A 23,839-nucleotide genomic window follows, 5' to 3' on the forward strand; every position below is an offset into this window, starting at 1 on the left:
AGGCATGAACAACCTTGTTTAGGTGCTCCTTCCATCTTGTCTTCTCAGTCTCCCCTAGTGTTCGCAGCATACTTAATAAGGTCCTATTAAAGCGCTCTGCAGGGTTGCCTTGGGGGTGGTATGGTGAGGTGCGGGAGTGATGAATGCCACTGTACTTCTGGAGTTTTTCAAATAGCTGATTCTCAAACTCTCGCCCTTGGTCATGGTGGATCTTTGATGGAAACCCAAAGCGTGGGATGAAATCATCAAACAGCTTCTTTGCAGCGGTCTTCCCAGCCTTATTTCTGGTGGCATAGGCTTGTGCGTATTTGGTGAAATGGTCCACTAAAACCAAGATGTACTCCTCACCCCCCTTGCATTTTTCCAGATGTAGAAAGTCAATGCAGATCATTTCAAATGGTGCAGAGGTTTCAATGCTTTGCAATGGTGTTCTTGTAACTCTGTTGGGTTTTTTCCTTTTGATACAGTTGCAAACTTGTGTAACATAGTGCTCCATCTCCTGCCTCATCTTTGGCCAAAAGAAACGTTCTCGGGCCAGAGCAACCATCCGATCAGCTCCCAAATGTCCCATCTCCTCATGGAGGTACCTGTACACCAGGGGCTTCATGGACTCTGGCACTACCAGTTGAGTTCTGCCACTTGTTTTTCTCCACAAAAGTCCATCTTCATCCAGCACTAACCTTTGCCATTCCCTCAGCAATATTCTCACTTGTTCATTTTCAGCTATTTTGTCCTTATATTTCAGGTAAGTATACTTTTTTTTCAGAGTCGAGACTCTCTGGATGACTGAATCAGTCTCTTGTTTGGCTTTGATATCTTCAATGGAGAGTGGGTGAGTAGGTGGTACAGTGCTGCCATTTTGGAGTAAGACCTCAACATTGCAGGTGACAGCAGAAATCCAGTTTATTTCACCTGCTTGGCTAGTCCTAAGGGCCTTGCCGATGCTCCCCATGACCTCTGGCTCACATTCCTCCGTGCATTCCTGAATGATATGTTCAATGGGCGTTGGTCTACGGGACAGGAAGTCAGCGTCCCTGTTGGCTGTTCCAGGTCTGTACTTCAGAGTGAACCGGTAGTCTGCCAACTCTGCAACCCAGCGGTGTCCAGTGGCGTTGAGTTTTGCAGACTTGGTGACATAAGTGAGTGGATTGTTGTCACTGTAGACAGTGAAGTGTGGCGCATGGAACAAATAGTCACGGAAACGCTCTGTAATGGCCCATTTTAGTGCAAGGAACTCCAGTTTACCTGAGTGCAGCTTGTAGTTTTTTTCAGCCGGGGATAGTGTTCTGGAGCCGTAGCCTATCACACGCAGGATTCCCTCTTGACGCTGATACAAAACTGCACCGAGTCCATCTTCAGAGGCATCAACATGCAGAATGAATGGCAACTCAAAATCAGGATAGGCCATGACAGGTGGGTTTGTCAGCTGTTTTACAATGGTTTCCAACGTGACTCTGTGCCTCTCTGTCCATTGGACAGGATAGGAGGGTGGAAGCTGGGCACTGACGCACTTTGTTGCCTTCTTCTTTAAGCTGCTTTTCGGTTGACCCTTGGGCATAGCAAGCAACTCATACAGAGGTTTAGCAGTTATAGAAAAATCTTGGATATAGGCCCTATAATAGCTTAAGAAACCAAGAAGCTTTCTCACCTCTCTGACGGTGGCTGGGGTCTGGTGTACAAGCGCCTTCACTGCCTCCACCTCCTTCGGATTCATCCTGTAGCCCTCTGCAGAGATGACACGCCCCACATAGGTGACTTGTGGTTTAAAAAAGTCACATTTTCCTGCTCTTAGTTTGATTCCACTCTCTCGCTGTCTCCTCAGGACTTGTTGAACATTGTGCACATGTTGTTCAAAGGTGCGGCTGTAAACAAGGACATCATCCAGGTAGGGCACACAGACTTCATCCCGGAGGTTGCCCAGACATCCCTCCATGTGGCGTTGGAAAGCAGCCGGAGCATTAGAGAGTCCAAATGGGATTCTGATCCATTCATAGAGCCCCCATGGTGTTATAAATGCTGTATAGGGTCTGCTCTTCTCACTCATGAAGCCTTGGTGGTATGCTTTGCCCTGGTCAAGAACCGTAAACCAAGAGTTTCCTCCGAGGTTCTCCAGGATTTCTTGGATTCTGGGGATGGGGTGACGGTCTGGCAGTGTCTTCTCATTTAGCAGCCTGTAGTCAATGCACAAACGGAGACTACCATCCTTCTTCCTCACGCACACGACAGGTGATGAGTAGGAAGAATATGACTTTTGAATCCAGCCTCTATTTAACAAGTCCTGAATGTGAGCTTTAACTTCTTGATACAAGTGCCGTGGGATTGCATTGTATGTTCTTTGCACGGGAATATTGTCCTTTAGGTTAATGTCCATTTGTAAGCCAGTAACACAGCCAGCATCCCACTCATCTCTGGCAAAAACATCACACTCCTCCCTTAGCATTTGCCGCACTCCTTGCTGCTGCTCTGCAGAGAGGTGACTCAGGTCCACGGGCGGGTCCCAGGGCTCCCCCTGTGGTACTTGACTGGATTGCTCCAACGGTGATGAGGTGCTGCGGTCTGGTGCCTTAGCTTCTAATGGACAGATTGCATCAACACTATGTAACCAGCCAAGCGTCGTACGGCCACATAGCGTAAGGTCAGTGTCTGTGGTATTCTCAACAAACACTTTAATTCTTGTGTTGGTCTGGGGGAGTAGAATAAGCTGTTCCCTCACTTTACAACCGGTGGGCCATGGCGTCTCTGGGCTAGGTTCCAAAATGGCGTGAGCTCCACTGAACACACCCTGCACGTAATTACATTGGACTTCAATGGTTTTGTTCCTTGGGACATGGATAGGCATCCTCCCAAGACGTGCAATATGGGGCTGGTCCATACGTGACTGTCTCTTTAAAACAGAGAGGACAGCTCTTGCAGTTTTCTGTCCCACTTCCAGTGCTGAACAAAGTCTTTTTATCATATGACCGCTGGAAATACAGCTCTCTGTCCCTTCATTTGTTAAAGCCAGCTCTTCAACTACATTGAATCCGATTATGGGACGTTCAAGTTCAGTAGTGGTGACCAGAATTGGGACAACAACAGGTTTTTCACTCATTCCAGCGACAGCATTTTTAGACAGCCTAAACTCCACTTCAACCCAGCCTTTATATGGAATGTGTGTACCATTTGCCGCAGATAGGTCGAGTCCTCCTTCGTCCAGTAACTCCTCCACACGCCTCAGTGCAACATCCGGTAAGTGTCTCTGTTTCCACTCAGCTCCGACGATGGAAACTTGTGAGCCGGTGTCCCATAGCACTGTGGTGTCCACATTGTTCAGCGAGGCTCGAACAAGACACCTTCTCCCCACTAGCTTGGCTGTTTGTTGTTGTTTGCCAGTGAGGGGCGCTGTGGTGCAGAACCGGTTTTGTTGTGTCTTACCAAGATGTACCAACCTTTCAACTTTGTTGATGGAGGCTGTGGCATTTCTGGGAACTTTGCGGCAGCCGATGGCCCAGTGGTCTGTACTACCACATTTATAACAGTGATCACATCTTCCTCCTGGATTTGTCTGCTGACACTGTTGACACTGTCTGTAGGTGTGTGTTCTTGGTTGTGGCCTGCTATAGTTTTGTCTGGCCTGTCCCCTTGCATGTGGTGGTGGTAATGGTTGTTGCCTTGGAAGCTGGTGTAGGCTGGACAGCTGAGTGGCGAGGTTCTGAATTGCCTCACAGATGGCTTTATTTCCCTGGTCCACCTTCTCCAGCAGTGTGTCACGTTTCTGGGCTTGATCTGGCATTTTGTTGCTTGTAGGATTACTTTGGTGACCATGGTTCTCTGCAACTGTAGAGTGCGAATCATTACTCACTGCTGACACTTTAACTCTGGCCTTTGTCATTGACAGCTTGCTCCTCCTCTCCATTTCTAGATTGTAGGCAGCAGTCATTTTCTCCAGCAGGACTTCATCCGTTACTCCTGGGTTTTGGAGGTATGGTTTTAAATCCGTGCGGATGGTGTCATCCTGGAGTCCAGTGAGTATTGTTTGTAAAAACTGATTCTGAATCAGCTCTGGGCTGTACTGTAATCCATTTTCTGCTCTCTCGGTAGCAAAGTGTATTTGTTGCCGTAAGTCCATGGCTCGAACAAGGAACTGAACAGGAGTCTCTCTGGGTTCTTGGGCAGCACGAGTGAGGGAATGATACAGCTCAGTAGCATCTTTTTCAACAAAATGAGTCCTTAAAATTTGTCTCAGAGCTTGCAGTGAAAGGTCAGCTCTACTCTCCAGGTAACTTCTGAGTTTTGTGCCAGGAACAATAGCTTGAACAACAGCATCCACAATATCACATTCATCGTATCCCTTCTTGATTGCTTTTGCAATTTGGCGGTCTAAACTTGCAAATCCCAACTTGTCTTTTTGATTATGTTCCCCAATTTGTCCAATTATTTTAAAGTCTTTTCTATATAACTGTTGTACAAACGTTCTTCCAGGTACATTAAATGTAGCATTGGGAAGAGTAGTGCATTGGTTTGCAGCAGGTTCAGTGTTTGGTGCAGTGCCAACCTTGTCCACCAGAGGGTGCCGGGGTGATGTAGGACCAGACTTAGACAGCGTTTTCAGTTCATCAATGCGATCATTTACTTTTAACAATAAAGACATCCCTCCATCTTCTAGCACAATAATATCCTCACAGTCAAAATGCTGAAGTATGAGCCTTCTCAGTTTTCGGGGGGAGTCCTTATCCTCATCATTAATGTTTATTTCCAGCATGGCACAAATGTCAATAAGCTCCAACACAGGTAAGGTGATTAACTTTACTTCTATTTCCTCAAACATATTCTCCCACTCAGAAGACATTTGCTGTTGTGAGGCAGACATGATTGAAAAGTTGTCAGTTTTACCTTGGATTTGATTATGATTTGCGTTGTTGTCCTTGGAGTAGTAGCCTTGTAGCCTTAGCCGTAGCTCCGCGTTAGCTCCGCGCTAGCTGCTCCCTCGTGGTTTATTCACCAAATCCTCTGACAGGTGCCAAGTGGTGCAGTAATCCACAGCAATAGTCCAAATAGTTACTCCGTCCAACTTAATCCAACCGGGCAGAAACACCACGATTTTGCACTCTTTAAAATGATCACAGAGAAAAGATCCCTTTTCATCATTTATTGGGGGTGCAGTAAAGTCATAACAGAAGAGCCAGCAATAACAAATATAAAACCATTGTAGTGTAGATACAGTATAGATTATTTGTGGATTTAAGTTTACGGAGTATAAAAACAATAATGGCAACACTTACAGCAATAACACCGATCAACGTCCCGACAGCAGCACAGACACAAGTCTGGTGGCTGCTTCTCCACATACCTACTATGATTCAGTAGGCCGGCTTAAATTTGCCGCGCCCTACCTTGGAACTGGTCACGTGATTTCCGGGCAACCAAATAAATATTTACAATAAAACAATGAATAGTAATGTTAGTTGTCAATGACCAGATACTGTTATTTACAGTGAACACAAATAATTAAAGTGCAAGCGCTATACAAAAGAAACAGTGTTAAAAATGACATGCCCGCAACACTGCCTCCAGTAAGTACTATGTGACATTACATAGGACTGCCTTGATTAAACCCAGGTGTACAGTTGTACATTGAAATTGTACATCTGTCTAAACAAATAAAAACTAGACTTAAAGCAGACCTATTCTGCAAAATTGATTTTCAGAGCTTGGAATCATGTTATAGTTGTTTCCTCTCACCATTTCCTCATCCAGAGATAGAATCTGGAGACATTCGTAGATATTTGAACAGTCTCTGGGTGTTTCACAGTTGCCAGAATCCTCTGCCTCTGAATCACTTCAGAGAGATCCACATCAACAGAGCAACGCTAAGTAGTGTTCCAATCCCCCCCAAAGTCCTTATGTCCTGCGTGCTCCACTCCTCCGTTTGGCTCTGTTACCCAGAATGCACCTGTGGTGACTTGGCCACCTCGAAGTTCTGCAAATTACCCACAATGCACCAGAACTTTCAGGCTGTTGAATTGTTAGCCTTTATCTTTGTAGTGTAGCATGAAATGGGGGTGAAGAGTAAAGAGGACATTCAGCAGATTGTTGGAGCTGGGAGTTGATGTCACTGACTAAACATTGTTCTGTGTGGGAGGATAAATGGGTCGGAACTGGGCACAGAGCCAGTGGTGTATGTTTTAGGCTGACAGTATATTTCAGAGCATGTGGGAATACTTTTGTATTTTGTGTAACTCATTGTGTCTGTGTATGTTATAGTTACAGTTTACTGAAAACGACTACTATGGGAATGTCATGCAGACGCTCAAGTTTATCGCTCGCTCCGACCTCGCCTGGCTCGGAAAGACGGTCCCACGGACAGAGTGAGTTTAAACAGCCATAAATACACTGCCAGTCAAAGGTCTGGACACACCGTTCATTCAGTGTTTGTTTTTTTGTTTTTTTTGGGGGGGTTTTCTACGTTTTATCTACATGCAAAAGACACCAAATATATGAAGCAAGATATATGGAATTATGTAGTAAAGAAAAAAAGTTTTAAAAAAAAATAACTACTGAATATTTTTGACAAAGCAAGAGGTCACTATTTTGAGGATTTAAATACAAAATATAAAATAAAAAAATACAATTAATAATTCAAAAAATTATAACAATATTAATAATAATAATAATAATTGATAAATGTTATAATTTACGAGGACTTTTCAACATAGATATTCTAACAGGTTTGTGACGTGCAAAAAGTTTAAACAGCGTAGACACAAATAAATAACCTTTTGTATTGCTCCAAAACCTACAGCAATTTAGAAGACTGTATGAGGGAGGGCATCTGACATAAAATACCAAAGAACCACATAATGTTAGTAGTTTGTCATGGGTTTTTTTTGTGTTTTTTGCTCAAAAATATTTAAGAGGACTTTTTGAGGTACAAACAAATACTGTGGTTTAAAGCTCAAAAAGTGCATTGACACAATACAATTCCATTAGATTAAACTATTTTCATCTTTTTTCCTCCTCCTGTGCCTTGAATTAAAATGCTGTACTTGTTTTCATTACAGATGGTTCACCAACCCCACAACCGTGAACGCCTTCTACAGCTCTTCCACAAATCAAATCAGTGAGACGATGTGATCACACACAGCACTCTCTTATAAAGGATTAGAAGTGTGACTAGAATCACATTTTATACAGAGCTTCATAATCTCACATTCATTTTACAAGATGTAGTTTGTAGTACTGCTGGTCCCTATTGAGAAACTAGTGTTTGCCTGGTATGTACCACATTGCAACTTTAAAATTATTATCTATTGCATATTTTTTCAGGCCTGGTGTTTTATTTTATGCTATTTTCTGATGTATGTTATAATGTTGTTTCCTCATCACACACAGACCTGGAGTTGTGTTTTGTTTCATTCACACATATTTAACACACAAACCCTACATTTTTAGGCTGAGAAAACACTCTGTTCCACCTTGTGATGTCATCATGTGGTAATACAGGAAGTGCTCCACTGTGTTTTTAAACTCCACACACCTTCACAAGAATCATTTGGATAATTTCAGCTCTGGAATTGACAATCTTTACTGAACAAAAGGTAAAACAAGCTGTTAACTTGAAAACTACCACTTCATGACATCACAAGGTGGAACCAAGATTTACTCAAACATGTGGGAATGAAACAAAACACAACTCCAGGTCTGTTTTTGATGAGGTAACAACATTATATCATTACTTAAAGAGTCCATTTTGCGTAATATAGGACCTTTAATGTCACACTGTAGAACATTCAAGGGAAACCAATGCAAAATGTGTATAAATAATTTAAATCTGTAGCTATAACATAAAGCTGAACATATTACACTATTACATCATGTGCCAGTGTCTAATGTAAGACTTACGTTGAGAAAGATTCAAAATTAAATAGGAAAAAGGCGAGAAGAGGCTTGATATTTTTAAATGTAAAAATAGTAATAATAGTTTTTCTTATTTAGGATTCCCTGCCGGAGAGTTACAAAAGCCATTTTTCTGGGGAAAGGAGTATCCGAGGTGAGAGCCGGAAAAACAGTCTAATGGTTTAGTCAGAGTAAAAAATAGACCATCAGCATAACACAACGGACAAAAGTTTTCAGTCTTTCGCTTCCTATTTTAATCATGCCATTTTGAGGACGGCTAACTATTTAAAAGTTACAATGTTTAGTTGTAAATTGTTAATTGCCATGGCACCAGTCCTAACTTGTACCAATGTGTAGCTAACCTATGTTGTACAAACCTCCATAACCATCTTCTCCTTTCTATCTTGACTTAATCTATTTCAAAATTCCCTGTTTCAGATCGTTAAGTTATGGAGCAATTGGAGTTATAGTCGGCCATGAGCTAACACACGGCTTTGACAATAACGGTAAGTATCACCTTTTAAAGTAAAGAATTCATTTATTTTGAGCTGTCAAGACTTATTTTGTTCTGTTTTTTTGTCCTTGAAAGGCCGAAAGTATGACAAAAATGGGAACCTTGATCTCTGGTGGAGCAACTCTTCTATAAATGCCTTCAATGAGAAAACTCAGTGTATGATCGACCAATACAATGACTACCACTGGGAGGAGGCGGGACTTCACGTGTGTGTCACTATAATAACAAATCAAGATGTTCTCGTTAATTATGAATGACTTCTTTATGAAACAGGTGTTTTATGTATTTCCAGGTCCGTGGTAAAAGAACTCTGGCAGAAAATATTGCAGATAATGGAGGAATAAGGGAAGCTTTCAGGGTAAGATTTGTTTGTTTGTCATTGTGCCTTTGTATATTGGTAACAACATCTGAAAATATTTGAGTGGACTATACAAATAGAGATGGATTCCAGTATTGGTATGGGCTATGATTAGAAAATGATGTCTGAAAACGCTGATTTAGTGTCTTTGATTTGTATACCTGGCACCTCTGTGATACTGAAGATGCAGATGTAGTATATCTGTGTTTTCGGAGCAGGCATACCGGCGCTGGGTGGAGCAGAGCAGAGGAGGGGTGGAGGAGCCTCTTCTTCCTGGAGTGGGACTTACCAATGACCAGCTGTTCTTCCTCAGCTACGCCCATGTGAGTCTGCAACACTTTACCACTTAGAACCACTCAGATCTGCTCTGAGGCCGTAAATACGACAGCCAGAGTGGAGGAAATGGAGCGGAGCCACTTAGTATAGGTCTGGGGGTACTTGTTTTCCCAGGGCCCAGTGAAAAACTCCTCAAAAAGTCACACTGCAATTTTCTTATAGAAAACACAGAGTTTGAGCTATGAACATTGCACTTTACATGGTTCCATTTTACATTGAAATGTCCAGACCAAACACACTGGTTCCATGGTTTAACCTGCCTCTGCCTCTGACGTTGCCATACAGCCCTGTTGACCCGGGTCACTCAAGTCCATTGCAAATTTGTCCTCAAAAAGTCAAGTTTGTGATCCTTTTCAAACTGCTTTGAATTTTTGCAGGTGAGGTGTAACGCCTACAGAACAGAAGCAGCTAGAGACCAGATCCAGAGTGGAGCCCACAGTCCTCCTAAATACAGGTGAGCCGGGCGAGTATCACTCTGACCCTGTGCAGTCTGCACATGATACTGTGGACCACAGACTTAACTTCATTAGAGATACAGACAAACTTCTTACACTAGCTAACAGCCAAAACAACAGCTGTTTTTAAAGGTGCATTATATACTTTTCTGGTGTTTTAGTCAAAAATGTCATGAGCTAGCCAACATCTCCACAGAGCAGACCTGTAACTTGGTCTGGTAGCGCGTCTCCATGCAGACACAAAGGGCATCGCTATACTGTGGAACATTCCAGGCTAATCAAAAACATCTTGAAACTGTATAATCTGTCTTATTGCAGGGTGATTGGAGCTATGAGCAACTACGAGGAGTTCAGTAAGGCCTTCAGCTGTCCGCAGTCCTCTGTGATGAACCGGGGGGCGCAGTCCTGTCGCGTGTGGTGACCTTTGACCCTTGACCCTTCACCTCAGCTGCAGTGGTCACAGTTAGATGTTTACAGAAGACGGAGCCCCACTGTCCTCCCAGAACATTCAGATCCGAACGCACAAACCATTCTTGGAGAGAGGAGACTAAGGACTAGAGACATATTTTATTATTTTGTTTACTGTATAGCAACAAATGACTTTCTATGAGTTTTTATAATTTATGTTTTAAAATAATATTGTAAAGATATAGTATTATAAATATACATGTTAATGTATTATAAGTATAAGTATGGTTCAAATATGCAAAGAGAACTCTATGCAACTGTTTAAGTACATAACGTACCATTGTTTAAGTGTTAGACTTTCTGTGACATAAACAGACAGATTAAAAAAAACAAAACTAACTTTTATATATAGGTAGTGGCAGAATGTAACGAAGTACAAGTAATAAAGTACTGTACTTAAGTAAAACTTTTGGATATCTGTACTGTACTCAAGTACATTTTGAAGTGGATACTTTTCACTTTTATTTCATTACATTTGAGAGCAGTATCTGTACTTTATACTCCACTACATTTTTGAACTGGACTGAAAAGAAAAAAGTATTTTTCTTTATGAGAAATGAGACTGAGACCTGCTCAAATGGCAGACACTTATTTTTTATCACATTTAATTTGAGTTAACATCCCAACTTTGACCAAACCAAATACACAAAAGTAGATAGAAAAAATAAGAAATTGATTAAATCACTTAAAATCAGCTACATTATTTATCAAGATCACTACACTTGATGCTTTAATAGTAAAAGAAAACTTTTACTTTTTACTCTTATAGTACATTTTTAAACAGGTACTTAAATACTTTTATTAGATTTGACATAGAAAATAATCTTGTGCCTCTGTATCTGTACTTTTACTTAAGTAACAAAATACTACTTCATTTACCACTGCAGATAGGTTTACCATTTTGGGGTATAAATTGAATTAAAATGACACATTTTTACTTATCTGGAATTCTATCATTTTAGTTCTTATTACCTGAACAACCACAAATATTGACTATCCAAATAATCTTGAGCTTCCTTTTCCTTGTGAATATCTGATCTGTAGCCAACGCCACAGCACCAACAGTAGAAAACATTTAGAGCAATCATGAGGGTTTCTGCCACCTTTTTGCTTTTTAAAATCTACACACATAAAACATTGTATTTAATTCTATATAAAATTCCTAGTTGTGTAGTGATAATAGTACTCCCTTATTGTATGCAGTAATGTCCATATTGAATGTTCATATTGCTGTCAGTCCTTTAAAGTTACTAAATTAAACCTATACATGATTTTTCTTTTCAGTTCACATATTAAATTGCATGGATGTATTTGGGATCAGTCACCTCAGATGGAGTCACTGTCGCTGAGAACTGAGAGAACTGACCGTCCCACTTCTGTTCACTCTCTTGATTTCTGGAGACAGACAAACAAATAAACTCAGCAGGATTGTGATGGGAACAGCACACTGGGGTCAGAAATTGGACCAGATTTACAGACAGCACAAGTTATTGCTTTACCTGAAATGCCCCACTGTATGGCATTAAACAGGTAAGATGATGGGATATTTTGAGTAATAAAAGTGCCTGGAATTGAATAAATGCAAGATGTTTAATGCCATGCTGTGGAATATTCCAGCCAATGCAATAACATCCCCACAAAGACAAGCAAGTGGAAGACTAGTAAAGTTACATAATGCATCTTTAAGAAGGCAGATTCTCTCAGCCTATACTATACCACCATCTGGTGTTCATTGCTGTGTATTGTCCCACAGTTTATAATCGTTGGAGGTGAACGTGTTTGTTCTACAGGGCAAAACAGATCCATTTGAATAGAAAATTACTGATACTTTTTCATAGACCTGTCACAATGATCACTGTATGGACTTATCTTTCAGTATATGAAAGTTGGAACTATATTTTGGGGTGAATATTCATCGTGTGTACTTTTTCATTGCACTACTGGGACATTTTTAGCTATTTTTTTTTGGCTATATGATTTAAACTGTTAAAGGTTGAATAGATATCTTCTATGACTCATTACAGATATAAACTAATGACTAAACTGTTTCATTCTGCTGTTTATTTATTGCAGCTCTTGATATTTTAACCATATTGTACAGTTAGAATAGTTTTTATGGTTTAAATCTGCTCTGTGGTTTTGTGTCAGTGGCATAAATCAGTTTCAATATTGCCGTTAATCGTCCATATTTACTTTAGCAATATATCGAACTCCAAAATAAGTTATCGTGATAGGCCTACTATTTCACACAAGGCACCTACTAAAAAACAGAAACTACTGTACAACTCTGATAAAAGTCCTTGTTTTTATTACCCATGTTTGGTAGCACTTAAATTAAACATGTCACAAGCTTATTCAGTGAACATTTACATCTGGAGCGACCAAAGTGAACGTTGGATGGTTGTGAAATACAAGACAAACTGACTCAAGCCGGTCACCAATACAAAATGTGATTATGTAAATGAGCATTTCATTCACAGTTTATGGTTTCTTATGTTACAAATATGTCTCTGAAGCAGATCCATGCAACACATTAAAGCACTTATTTTGTATTTTCTCCTTTTTAAAGTCTTGAAGTTTCACAGCAGCAGCTTTTATACAAATATGATAAACGGCTCCCACAAGTTCAACAGGAAATATGGCATTGGGATAGTTACAGAACAAGGCCCTGTACTAAAGATAACTTACATCTGCTATAAAGGTTAACTTAAAGAGCTTAGATCTTAACAGTTTTATGTTTGGATTTAAATTAAAGCGGGACTAAACACCTAAACTCCTCCCACAGCCGCATTTCAAATAGAGCTGCTCACTTGGGTAGTACCTGGAGGACTAAAGGGGAGAGAGAGGGGCGGAGGGGCGGGGTCTGGGGGGGTAAGAACAGTGTGAATGGTCTAACAGTTCATACTCTGCCCCTAAAGCCAGGAGTTTGTAATCAGAAACAGCTGGCTGTGTTCAGGGCAGTCATGTGGGATGTCACATAGTACTTGACATTGCAGCAGTCAATGAAGGCAGCACACATTCAGTTTTTGACCAAAAATGTGCAAATGTACCTAGCTTGTACTAAAACACTCAAACTGGACTAAGAACAGAAGAGAATACTATTAACACCATGTACACAGTTTAGTAGCAAAAAAGTAGATTAAGTGTTTAGTTCCACTTTAACTATCCGTCAGTCTGTTCCGTGGGAACATGGTCAGTTTGGTGAGGATGAGATGAGATATTAACACTACATTTGATATTATGCATCTACAGATACCAAAGATACTACAATGGTGTATCACATAGGGTTTTGTTATCATCTTATCAAACCAAACCAAATGCCGTACCAATACAAACAGAATATATTTTTTATGCATTTTGTAGCTGTAGTAGTAATAACCATTTTACTATTTTACACAGTAATACAAACTTTGGTAGAATTAGAATCTTGCAAAGAGTTTTATGCTTGTGAGTGTTACTTTGTAGGTACATTTATGGCTATCAAAAGCTGCTAATGCCAATGCACAGGAGAGATACAACTTTATAGTACAGGGCCTTGTTGTCTGTTTAAAAACATGATCCACTGAGAGTCCATTAGTAAAAAGTTCCACTGACAGTGCTTCATTGTAAGTGCATTATCTCAATGTGCTGGAAGTAACTTGTTGTTTATTTCTTCCCTGTTGGTCCCAATGTTCAAAGTTCAAAGGCAGAGCTCCTCTTCTCAACAATGTCCAGACAATATGGCAGCACTTCTGGTTTCATATTGTCTTTTATGATCCAGTACAATCACAGTTGAGTGGTCTGCTAGCCTTCAAACGCAGCCTAAAAACCTCCATTACAGTTTGTTCCTTTGTGTGCTTCAGGCTGGGAAAGTTTACCTCGCTGTGACCATCCAAAGACCCAGAGCTACGTTGGCCGCTAGCAGCGCGCTCCCCGCTAGCAGCAGGAAGAAACCAATCAGCTCGCGTTTCTGCCTCTCGGTCACCACGGTAACCAGTGTAGCCTCCAACAGGGCGTTTAGCATCCACTGTCCGTCCAGAGCGAAGCACGGCACAGAGTTGACCACAGCCAGAGCCCCGGACAGCGACACAACATATCTGAGAGAGCAGCGGGTTAAGGACGACAAGAGGACAATAGATATTATACGGAGAGAGAAAAAGAGAAAGAGGAGAAGAGAGAGGGAGGGAAAGGGGGAGCACACCAGAGTTTATCCTGGTCAGATGGCACTTTTTACATGATATTAGAATAGTTAGTACACAGATTCACATTCAATAATGGCTGTAATAATCATTTAGTGTGAATGTAAACAGTTAATCAAGCTTTAAAACAAGACTTTGGTTTAACGTTTAGCAGCCAAACTCTTTCTCACATAATAATACATCATGTAAAGTGTATTAGAAGTGTATTACTTCTGTATGTGCACTGGAACAATCCACAGTAGTGTATTCAAAATGGCTATTCATTCTTATTGTTTCTTTTCCGATTTTAAAGGATACTTGCAGAAAGTCTCCAAGAACACGGGCACGTCCAGATGGAGAAAACCAAACCGAGGAACAAAGTTGGTCAGGCTCACTGCAAGAAAACCACCAAATACATGACAAACCTTTATAAACATTTTATTATATTTCAGGACACTTAACCAAACAAGTTTTAAAATGCTTGTAGAAAACGTATCTTTTTAAAAATCCATTTGAATGTCCCTGAGATAAATTAAAACATGAATTGAAACTGTCCCAGTCCTACGTACCAGCGTGGTGGAGGTGCGGCGGGTATCCCACAAACAGCATGTGTGAGTGTGGAGGGTGGGTGACTCTGATGAAGCGCGTCTGGTTTTCTAAAGACGGCGTCACACAGACACTGGAGAGCTGAGAGGAGGCGGAGCAGTCCTCATCTGTGTGACACACTCTGGTCCCAGTCACCATCTTACGCACCGGCATACACGCGTACTGAGGGGGGAGGACATACATGTACACAAGGGTAAAATATAAAAGCATAGTAAACAAATATATCTTTACTATACATATGTTATTGAGTAGAAACACTATAGAATTGAAAGTTTTTACATAGTACAACATTTACTATCTACTATAACTGAACTACAAATTTCAAAATCGTGTATTACTAGGATTAAATATACATTTTCAAACAATTTGTCCTTCATTCCTTGTGGGGTTAAAAGTACAGTTGAGGGAATTGAGAATACTCTTACACGAAATGGCCAAATATTTATGTAATCCTACCCCTCAATGGCAAATAATTATTAAACTAAATATTAAACTACAGAGTTATTGCTGTTTTGGTCATTGTCAAACGAAATACCAATTTCACACACATATTTTTGTAGAGGCAAACGCACAGATCAGAAAAAACAAGAACTGCTTTCTTTGGACGACACTGTAACATTAGGACACATGAGTGAGCTATGCAGTTGTTTTTTCCCCCCATTTTTGTTACTATAAAATTTCATGTGGAGGCTGTGGATCAGGTCCCACCTCTTTGTCTCGGATGCCCTTCCCCTGAGGTTTGGTGTAGGAGAAGCAGAGGTCTGTCAGGCTGTTGTTACTGCAGCAGTCCACCGTCCCGTCCAGGCGCTTGTACGCTGCACACAGAGAGAGTAGGGTTATGTGAAGCTTTAGACACTTGGTCCAGGGTAAAATCCAGGGTAAAAAAAAAAAAAAAAAAAACAAAAAAAACTACACTTAAATTTGTGAGTTTAATAAAATGTGTTAGTTTCTGCATTTGACCCGTCCTTTAATACCACTGGGACAACCTGTCAGGAGCAATAACGACTGCAGTGCGACGCTCAGAGACTTAGCTCAATATCTCAGGCCAGGTTTGGTTAGGATTAGCATATTCTATCTTCTGTCTTAAAATTTTCTGTCAAGCCTGGTACATAGTTCACATTTCACTGAAGCCCACAACTGAATGCATTATGAAAACCTTTTATATTATTTCAAGACATCACCATGTTGCCAATGCAGTAACAGCCGTACAAAAGAGAGGATCTTGGCTTGTTGTATTTTGCTTAATGGGAACAGATCTCCAATTATTCAAAACAAAGTGTGATCCCCCCACAGGCAGATGAGACACAGTTATCACAGTCGGACAGTGGCGGTGAGCCCAGATCTGAGGAGATTTGGCAGGTATTCTAGACATGGGGTCGGTTTGGTTTCCCAGTGATAGATTTGGATCATTTAATTAACCAGCAACAATAACAGCCTGCAGGGAAACCGTTGGAGCTCTGGGCCAGATGTAAAGCCAAAAGTCAAACCTAGTCCTGGCTTGTATGGTTGAGCGGTCAGACAATCAGAGCTCACAGGGTTCAGTTATCGCAAGGTTGGTTTCTCATATCTCTAAAATGCTCAGAGACAGAAAAAGCTCAGACTTCCACCAATCACTCACACACCACACTGCGGCCAAACCGACTAGTCAGTGCCCAATCTCATTTTTTCTTGGAAGTTAAGCAGGATTGGAAGTGGTTAATAGCACTTGGATGGGAGACCACTGGGAAATAACTGATCTGAGCTTTTAAGAACACTGTCTCACTCTTAGTTCAGGTAGTACTTCTCTTAGTTAGTACAATGTTTCGGTCCCTCTGACCTTCCTCATGTATACCCAAGTCCTCCAATGCACCAGTCAGACGTGCAGAGTCACAGAAACGACCACTGTGAAGACCAGTTGCCACAGTGGGGAGGTGATCTAATATTGTTGTGTTCTTGGGCTAGACACCTCATCCACCTTGTCTAGTATGAATGTGGTGTGTGTGAGTGTTGGTAGTTGGAGGTGTCAGTGGTGCAGGTTGGCAGCCTCACTTCTGTCAGTCTACCCCAGGGCAGAGTGTGTAGAGCCCATCTCTTGCAAGACAATATAAAAATCTAATGCGTTAATAGGCAAGGTGAGTAAAGGTTCTGGTTCTGGCCAGTGTACGGATCAGAGGACCAGGGATTGAACCATGAAGCTTCCAGTTTTAAGACTCCTGTCAGACTTCTGTCAGAGTCACCCAAAAATCTGCCAAAAAATATTATCTCTTGGCACATTTTGCTACAGCACCACTAGGGGGAGTTTCATTTCTAAAGTGTATGAGACTCACGTCTGCCGTGGGCCCAGCTGGGTTGGAGACTGGCAGTGGGGACACAGTATCCGGTCTGAGGCGTGTGGGACAGATGAGACAAACAGTGAGTCCAGTCCTCTACCCCTCTGACGGGACAGTCCTCCAGACCTGTCACTATGTCCCCCACAGATAGGCCTCTGGGACCGTCTGCAGCAGAGCCCTAGAGAGAGAGAGAGGGAGGGAGAGGGAGAGAGATGGGGGGAGAGAGGAAGAGCAAGAGAGAGAGAAAGAAGGGGGAGAGGAAGAAAGAGGAGGAGCGAGTGAGAGAGAGGAGGGGGGGAGAGAGAGAGCGAGAGGGAGAGAGGGGGGAGCGGGGAGAGAGAGACAGAGTGAGAGAGTGAGTGAGAAAGAAAGACATCAATTTAACTTTTTTTAAAAACATTTTTTCCATTGTTTCTCTTGCTCACAATTCATTCCTGCAACTTGCTTTATAACTGAGTGGAGTAGCCTCTCCACAGATCCGACCTGTAACTTGGCCTAGTCCCCAGTGATACCATCTGCTTGTCTCCATGGAGATAGACTCACTACTGTGGAACATTCAAAGCAAAGCAATAACATCTCCACGGAGACCAACAGATGGCCAACTGTCCAACAGAAAAGTTACTCAATGCAGCTTTAGATTAAATACTGAATATACTGCAGTATGTGTAAAACAGTCATACCTGCATCACATCAGTGACCAGTGCCCCAGCTCCAGTGGTGTACATGGGAAACAGAAACACAGGCAAAAGGAAGAGGAAGGTCAACGCAGCCACACACAACATGAAGTTATGCCACACACCTGCAAGAGAGAAAGAGAACAAATGAATGAATGAATAAATAAATACTATTCTATTTTAAGTAGTAACAAGTAACAAATAACTCAACTAGTGAGAGGAACAAATATTCAGATTTAGACTCTCACAAGATACAATTTTTTTTTGGTTAAACTAGTCATTTGAAGTTGTTATGGTCTTTACTGCCACCTACTGGACATACACGTTTTGCTGAATAATGCCGTTCGGAAAAATGTGTCTCTAAATTATTAAAGTAATCTGCCATGTGAAACTTAGTGCACATTGTCATAAGGAGAGTTATTACCAAAGCCATCTGTGTTTTAATAATACTGGTAAACTGCAGTATTTTATGTAACTGATGTGATGTTATTGTCAACAACAAAATGGTTTTTCACATTTATGGTTTTGCATCTATAAAAATATGGCTCATAAAACATCATAATATTATCTGTATTTTCCAACAGCTCAATTTTCATTTAACAGCATTATCTCTCCTATGGCAGCCTGAGAGGGACACCCGTCACGTTCATGAGTGAATAACTGTCAGCTTAACCAATCACTCCATTAAAACCCCATTTTCCTGATTGCCGCATAAAATGATTTAATGTGAGCTAAACTGTCTCCCGCCAACACTAGACCTCAGTGTGACCTCCCACTGCAAAATGGAGCGTTATCTATTCAGCTAAATGTATTGTGTAATTGAGATGGATGGTCATGAGGCCTGTCAGAATAACATATTTTGAAGTATGATATATTGCTGATGAAAATATTGACGATTATCCCAAAGCTATTCTAAATGAGTAAAAACATTAACGTAATTTAATAGCAAAATTTAACACTTTTTATTCAACCCTCTATATATCACCATCATCTTATCGTAGTAGAGAAACATGACACAAAGTTCCCATCTAGTACAATAAAAAAGTACTCATGAAAATACTGACCCCAAAAACTTTCATACAGTATATTGAATGATAAGTCTTTATAGTAATTATCATGACAGGTCTAATGGTCATAACGGACTTAAAAAAAATAAATACATTAAAAAAAAATGGCTGTCAAGTACTGCTATTGCTGAGTTTCAGATGATGTCCCAGCATTCTTCAGGCCAATTTTATTTAATACAGAGGGGCACCTAAAGTTAATATTGTTAAAATGCAGATTTCTGTTGTTATATAGCAAGTTTACAGGTGTAGTCACTAAAAGAAGAGATCGTGTTTAACAATTTACCTGATATTATTGGATATTTCATTGGAAAGTACAGTCTAATCAATATGGAAATCTGGCTGTTGCCCCTTAACTGGAAGTATGACATTTTCAAATTATAAAACCTGAAAACCACCAATACAGGGTTTCAGAATGATGAAAACTAGGACCGTCGGCATAGCAACTGACAATTCAAAACTAAATAATTTATCTTTTGAATGGGAAAAAGTCCTCAAAACTTTGCAGTAACAGGAAGCTGAAACCCATGAATACTACTATAGACACATTTGTGATAAATACTGTGCAACCCTAGTATACAGGCAATTTTGAAGAAGATATTTGTAAGAAAGGTTCTGACCAGCACAGAAGATTCGTAACTGTTGTGTCGGCGATATAAGGTTAAGGTGAGTCGTGAAGAGGTCGACAAAAGCGCCCGGGTACACCACAAAAATAAACATGCCAAAGCCATTTACTCGCACCTGCTCCCTGAAAAAAAAAAAAAGACATTATATCAGTTGGACATAAAAATATTGCCTGTTTTTTTTTTACATAACATTTGTTGCTCGACTGAACCAACAATCAAGTATAAACAGACTAAGAATGAGAAATGATGAAAATTGACTTCTACAAGGTATATACTTTTATTTCAAATATAATAACCTCATTTCATAATTGTGATGTAGAAAGTCAAATTTGATTATATGTTTTAGCCAATGAGTACAATTTGTGAAACTTTGAAATGATTTGGATTTTGACTGCATCAAAAATAATGTACACGACCAAAAGTCAAAAGTTAAATTTCCATCATTATTTGCATTGTAGATTCTCACAGAAGGCATCAAACTATGAATTACACACCTGGAATATAGTAAACAAACAAACAAAAAAAATGTAAAGATTCTTTTAGATTTTAGATGTTTTTCCTGTGATCACTGCTTTACACTCTTGGCATTTCTTGGCCAAAGGTTTGCACTGCTGTTGACAAACAAATGATGTAATTCTATACATGTTGTGTGTGTGTGTATATATACATTTTACCCCTTTTGCTGGTTGTCATAGCAACATACATTTTTCCAAAGGTGTGCGCAAGAGTGTACCTCAGTGCTGCCACCGCATGGCCGAGCTCATGTATGACACCACTGAGCAGCAGAGCGATGAAGAAGTAGGCCAGCTGATTGGTGGGCAAGTTCACTCCAGGGACCTACGCACAAAATACATAAAGAGGCCATAAATAACTCTTTTCCCAACACTCAACAAGCTGCAAAAAGCTGCTTCACAGTTTAAGTCTAGTCACTCATTATAAATATGAGCTCACCACCACTTGTAGGGTCTGCTGGCCCCCAATGCGAGGGTTGTCTGTGGTCATCTGGGCCACAGTCTGCTGCAGTGTCTTTACCAGAAGAATCACTGACCCCACCATCGAAACAACGCCGAAAACTAGACCACTGTTGAACCTAAGAACATGACAAATAGATTAGTTATTACCAACCAAGTATTTTATCTTCTTGTCAATAAACAGCTTTGGACCGTATAATGTTTATGTTGCCATTTCTGAGTTCACAGCAGTCACTTTCTTGGTTAATATTCTCAACAGTGATAATCAAATGACTAAATAAATGCAATGGCCAATTCTAATATTGCATTTATTTTACACTCTGGGTAGCAACAGCAAGACAGTGTCAGGGTGAGTTATTACGCTGGATGCCCTCCCTCTAATAAGCTACAATACTGCTGTAGCCATGTAGATTAAGTGTATTGAGTGAGATCTGAACCAGCATCCATTCAACACATGTTGAATTCAAAATATGAACCCACTAGAAAATTGTATCTAAAATGTACAGTAATGAAACAGCTCTGCCCTGACCAGAGATAGAGGGCCCGTGGTCGTATGCGTGCGCAGTAGGCGAACAGTCTGTTGAACATTGTTGTTTGCCATCGGACATGAAACGGAGACAGCATCAAACCGCGACTCGCCAACCACGACTCGTAACTGATGCGATGGGTCAGAGAAGACTGTGGGGATATGAGCATATACATGTAAAAACAGCAAAAACAGCATCTTTGATCAACTTGAATTAGAGCTGGAAGATGAGACTAAAAAACGACCATCAACATTTGACCTCACACTGATCAGTCTCTGGATAAATATTGAAAGACATTTTTATTTTGTAAAAGAAAACCATGTACATAAACAAGACATACTTAATCGGCACAGTTTCTTACTCCAAAGTCCATACTCTAAAGTCCAAACCACGTTCTTTTATTGACAGAGAATTGACTGCAGACATTTTCATAAAAAATAAAACCATTTGATATGACTGAATCTCATCTCAAAAATATTAAAATCTCATTAGTTGCCCAGCCCTAGTTCCAACATAGCACTTAATGTTATTATGAATAAGGGATGATAAAAAGAAAAGCATGGGATCTCTGATGTTGAATTGGTAAAACAAATTCAACTTTCCATCATGAAAATACTTAAGACCCTAACTACACAACAAGATGGACTGCTTCAAGTTTAAATAAAAGTAGCAATATGTGACAGTTTACTCCAAAACCAAATATTGAATAAAATGATAAAAATTATGTAAAAGTCTGTGGGAAGTGCTGGGTGTGCTGGGTGCTGGGTGGGATAGTTTTATGTCTTTCTTTTGTGATGCTATTCAAAGGAAAATGGTTAGCACATCTCAGTGTCATGTGCGAACTGCCCCCTGGAGACCGAAGTGTTTATTTTGCACGTCTTTGTCCCTTTGTCCCTTTGAACATCAGCCTAGAAGCATTCAAATCTGAAAATCTGGGTTGCTGCGTCTTGCCACAGATCAAATTATGCGGGAGATGCAGTTATGATCTTGAAAATATAGGCCTACTGATGCACTTATGAAATAGTAGTTATGAATTTATTAATAGACCATTAAATTTCCACTCAAATTCTCACATCCAAAAAGAAAGTGAATTGAGGCATTACAACACAAACACGTTTACAGTGTTAAGCTTCAAACAAGTACACTGACAATTTTGTGTTGGATGATTTAGTTACAAGTGGATTAATAACAACCAAGATTTGCGGCAAAGCTTAGGGATATGAGCTGCTCTCCTGCTACTGTGCTAAGAAGATCTAAGAGCTACATCCTTGAGTTCAGCAGAATGCAGAACCCTACAGCTCAAGTGGAGACTCACACTGAACATCATCAAAGCCTACAGTGTATTTTTGGCTTTGCAAGGTGACATTTAACAGATAGACTATTAATAGCAACATCTAGGCTTTAAATCAGGATAAAAATAAATACATTGCTTACTCAAAATCATAACAGAAATGCCACTAGAAAGAACATCACAATACTGCATTTTGTTCAGGTTAGACATCAAAAGTGGGCCTAAACTTGAACTAAACTGGGACTATACCTAGATGTAAACCAGAACTAAAATAAGGACTAAAAGAGGGTCAAATCTGAAACAAACCAAGACGAATCTGAAGGCATCCACCACCTCAAAACTCATCATTTACATTCCTGCATCATTATAACAAAACTTTTAACAAATACATATAAAGGATTTGTATAATTATTCAATATATTTACCCTTAACATGGTGTCGGCGAGGTAGACAGCGCACCAGGCTGCCATAACGCCGATGACCAAAGACACGGGGATCATGGTGCATCCACAGCGGGGTTTCAGTGAGCTCTCAGCAGACACGAATCAGGCAGCCCCCCGGTCTCCATCTCCAGCGCTCCTGCGCCCGCTACCGCACAATACTACACCCGAGGAGCCGTATTTAGCATCGGGTGTAAACAGTAGAGATGTGTTATGAAGTAGAGAGGTCAAAATGTATGTGTGCGTGATGTTATTACGGATGCGTTGAATGGACAAATCATCAGCATCCGCACACTTCCGGGTTGTGCTTCATTTGTTGCGTTGAGAGAAGTGTCGCGGAGCTGTGTCGCCCCCTACCGGAGCGGAATAACAACACTGCAGTAAGTCTGAAGAATACAAGCGCTACATATTATCAGCAGTGGAAGAAGTTCATTTTGTTACTTAAGATACTGGAGCAAAAAAATAAAAAAAATAAAATAAAAAAATAATATTACTCAAGTAAAAGTCAAAGTATCACAAGAAATAATATACTTAAGTAAAATGATTAAATTTCCAGTTAAAAAATGTACTTAAATAGTGAAAAGTATAGCATTTCTCTCATCCGTAATAAAGCTTCAAATGTAGTGATTTTGATAAGTTGTTTCTGTTGAACCAAATTCAACACGAATCTTTAATAGATTTTCTGGCTGGTTTTATTTATAAATATTTGTTTGCTCAAATTATGTAGCTGATAAAAAATAAACCCTCAGCCTTTCAGCAGGTGTCAAATAGTAATAAAAAACACTTTAACTTTTCAGTCCAGTTTAAACATGCAGTGGAGTAGAAAGTACAGATATGTGCTCTGAAACGAAGTGAAAGTAAAAAGTATCCACTTTAAAATGTACTTAAATAAAGTCCTAAGAATTGTACAGTAGTGTACTTTACTACATTTACTTTATTACATTCCACCACATCAACAATACACATGAAATAGCTTTAAAGGTGAGCTAAGGTGTAACATTTTGGGGGGAAAGTCCAACACCTGTCTCATGTTTCACAGTATGGCATTAAAGATATCTTCATGGACACAGCACACATGATGCCACCAGGCCAAGTTACAGATCAGATCTGTGGAGAGGTGACCCCTGATCGCAGTAAAAATATGTTATTACTTTATTTTAGCAGTAAG

The 23,839-nt window shown here is 40.3% G+C and overlaps 2 protein-coding genes across 2 annotated transcripts in view; one reads left to right on the plus strand and one right to left on the minus strand.

Moving 5' to 3' along the window:
* phex (phosphate regulating endopeptidase homolog, X-linked) overlaps positions 1-11,949 on the plus strand; it is a 30,533-nt gene extending 18,584 nt beyond the window's left edge. Inside the window, exons 14-22 of the mRNA XM_033985976.2 lie at positions 6,244-6,347; positions 7,041-7,099; positions 7,975-8,029; positions 8,314-8,381; positions 8,465-8,595; positions 8,682-8,747; positions 8,966-9,070; positions 9,461-9,537; positions 9,857-11,949. Of these exons, the coding sequence (XP_033841867.1) occupies positions 6,244-6,347; positions 7,041-7,099; positions 7,975-8,029; positions 8,314-8,381; positions 8,465-8,595; positions 8,682-8,747; positions 8,966-9,070; positions 9,461-9,537; positions 9,857-9,959 (768 nt within the window). The 3' untranslated portion in view covers positions 9,960-11,949. The remainder of the gene's footprint in view (positions 1-6,243; positions 6,348-7,040; positions 7,100-7,974; positions 8,030-8,313; positions 8,382-8,464; positions 8,596-8,681; positions 8,748-8,965; positions 9,071-9,460; positions 9,538-9,856) is intronic.
* Positions 11,950-12,295: 346 nt separating this feature from the next.
* Positions 12,296-22,979, minus strand: mbtps2 (membrane-bound transcription factor peptidase, site 2). The gene is made up of 11 exons (XM_033986069.2): positions 22,657-22,979; positions 20,943-21,091; positions 20,394-20,532; positions 20,176-20,279; positions 19,437-19,564; positions 17,759-17,877; positions 17,076-17,256; positions 15,478-15,584; positions 14,733-14,931; positions 14,482-14,557; positions 12,296-14,082 (listed from the first exon to the last, which is right to left on the minus strand). Exons 1-11 carry the CDS (start codon positions 22,729-22,731, stop codon positions 13,860-13,862), a joined length of 1,500 nt encoding a protein of 499 aa, XP_033841960.1. The 5' UTR covers positions 22,732-22,979; the 3' UTR covers positions 12,296-13,859.
* Positions 22,980-23,839: the final 860 nt, after the last annotated feature.

This window comes from Periophthalmus magnuspinnatus, chromosome 20, assembly GCF_009829125.3.
Source record: "Periophthalmus magnuspinnatus isolate fPerMag1 chromosome 20, fPerMag1.2.pri, whole genome shotgun sequence".
NCBI lineage: Eukaryota > Metazoa > Chordata > Actinopteri > Gobiiformes > Gobiidae > Periophthalmus > Periophthalmus magnuspinnatus.

Coding starts and splice junctions, on each gene's coding strand:
- mbtps2 (XM_033986069.2), bottom strand. CDS start 22,731: ATGATCCCCGTGTCTTTGGTCATCGGCGTTATGGCAGCCTGGTGCGCT. Junction 21,092..22,656: donor TCGCCGACACCATGTTAAGG/GTAAATATATTG, acceptor ATATCCCCACAG/TCTTCTCTGACCCATCGCAT. Junction 14,558..14,732: donor GCCGCACCTCCACCACGCTG/GTACGTAGGACT, acceptor GTTTTCTTGCAG/TGAGCCTGACCAACTTTGTT.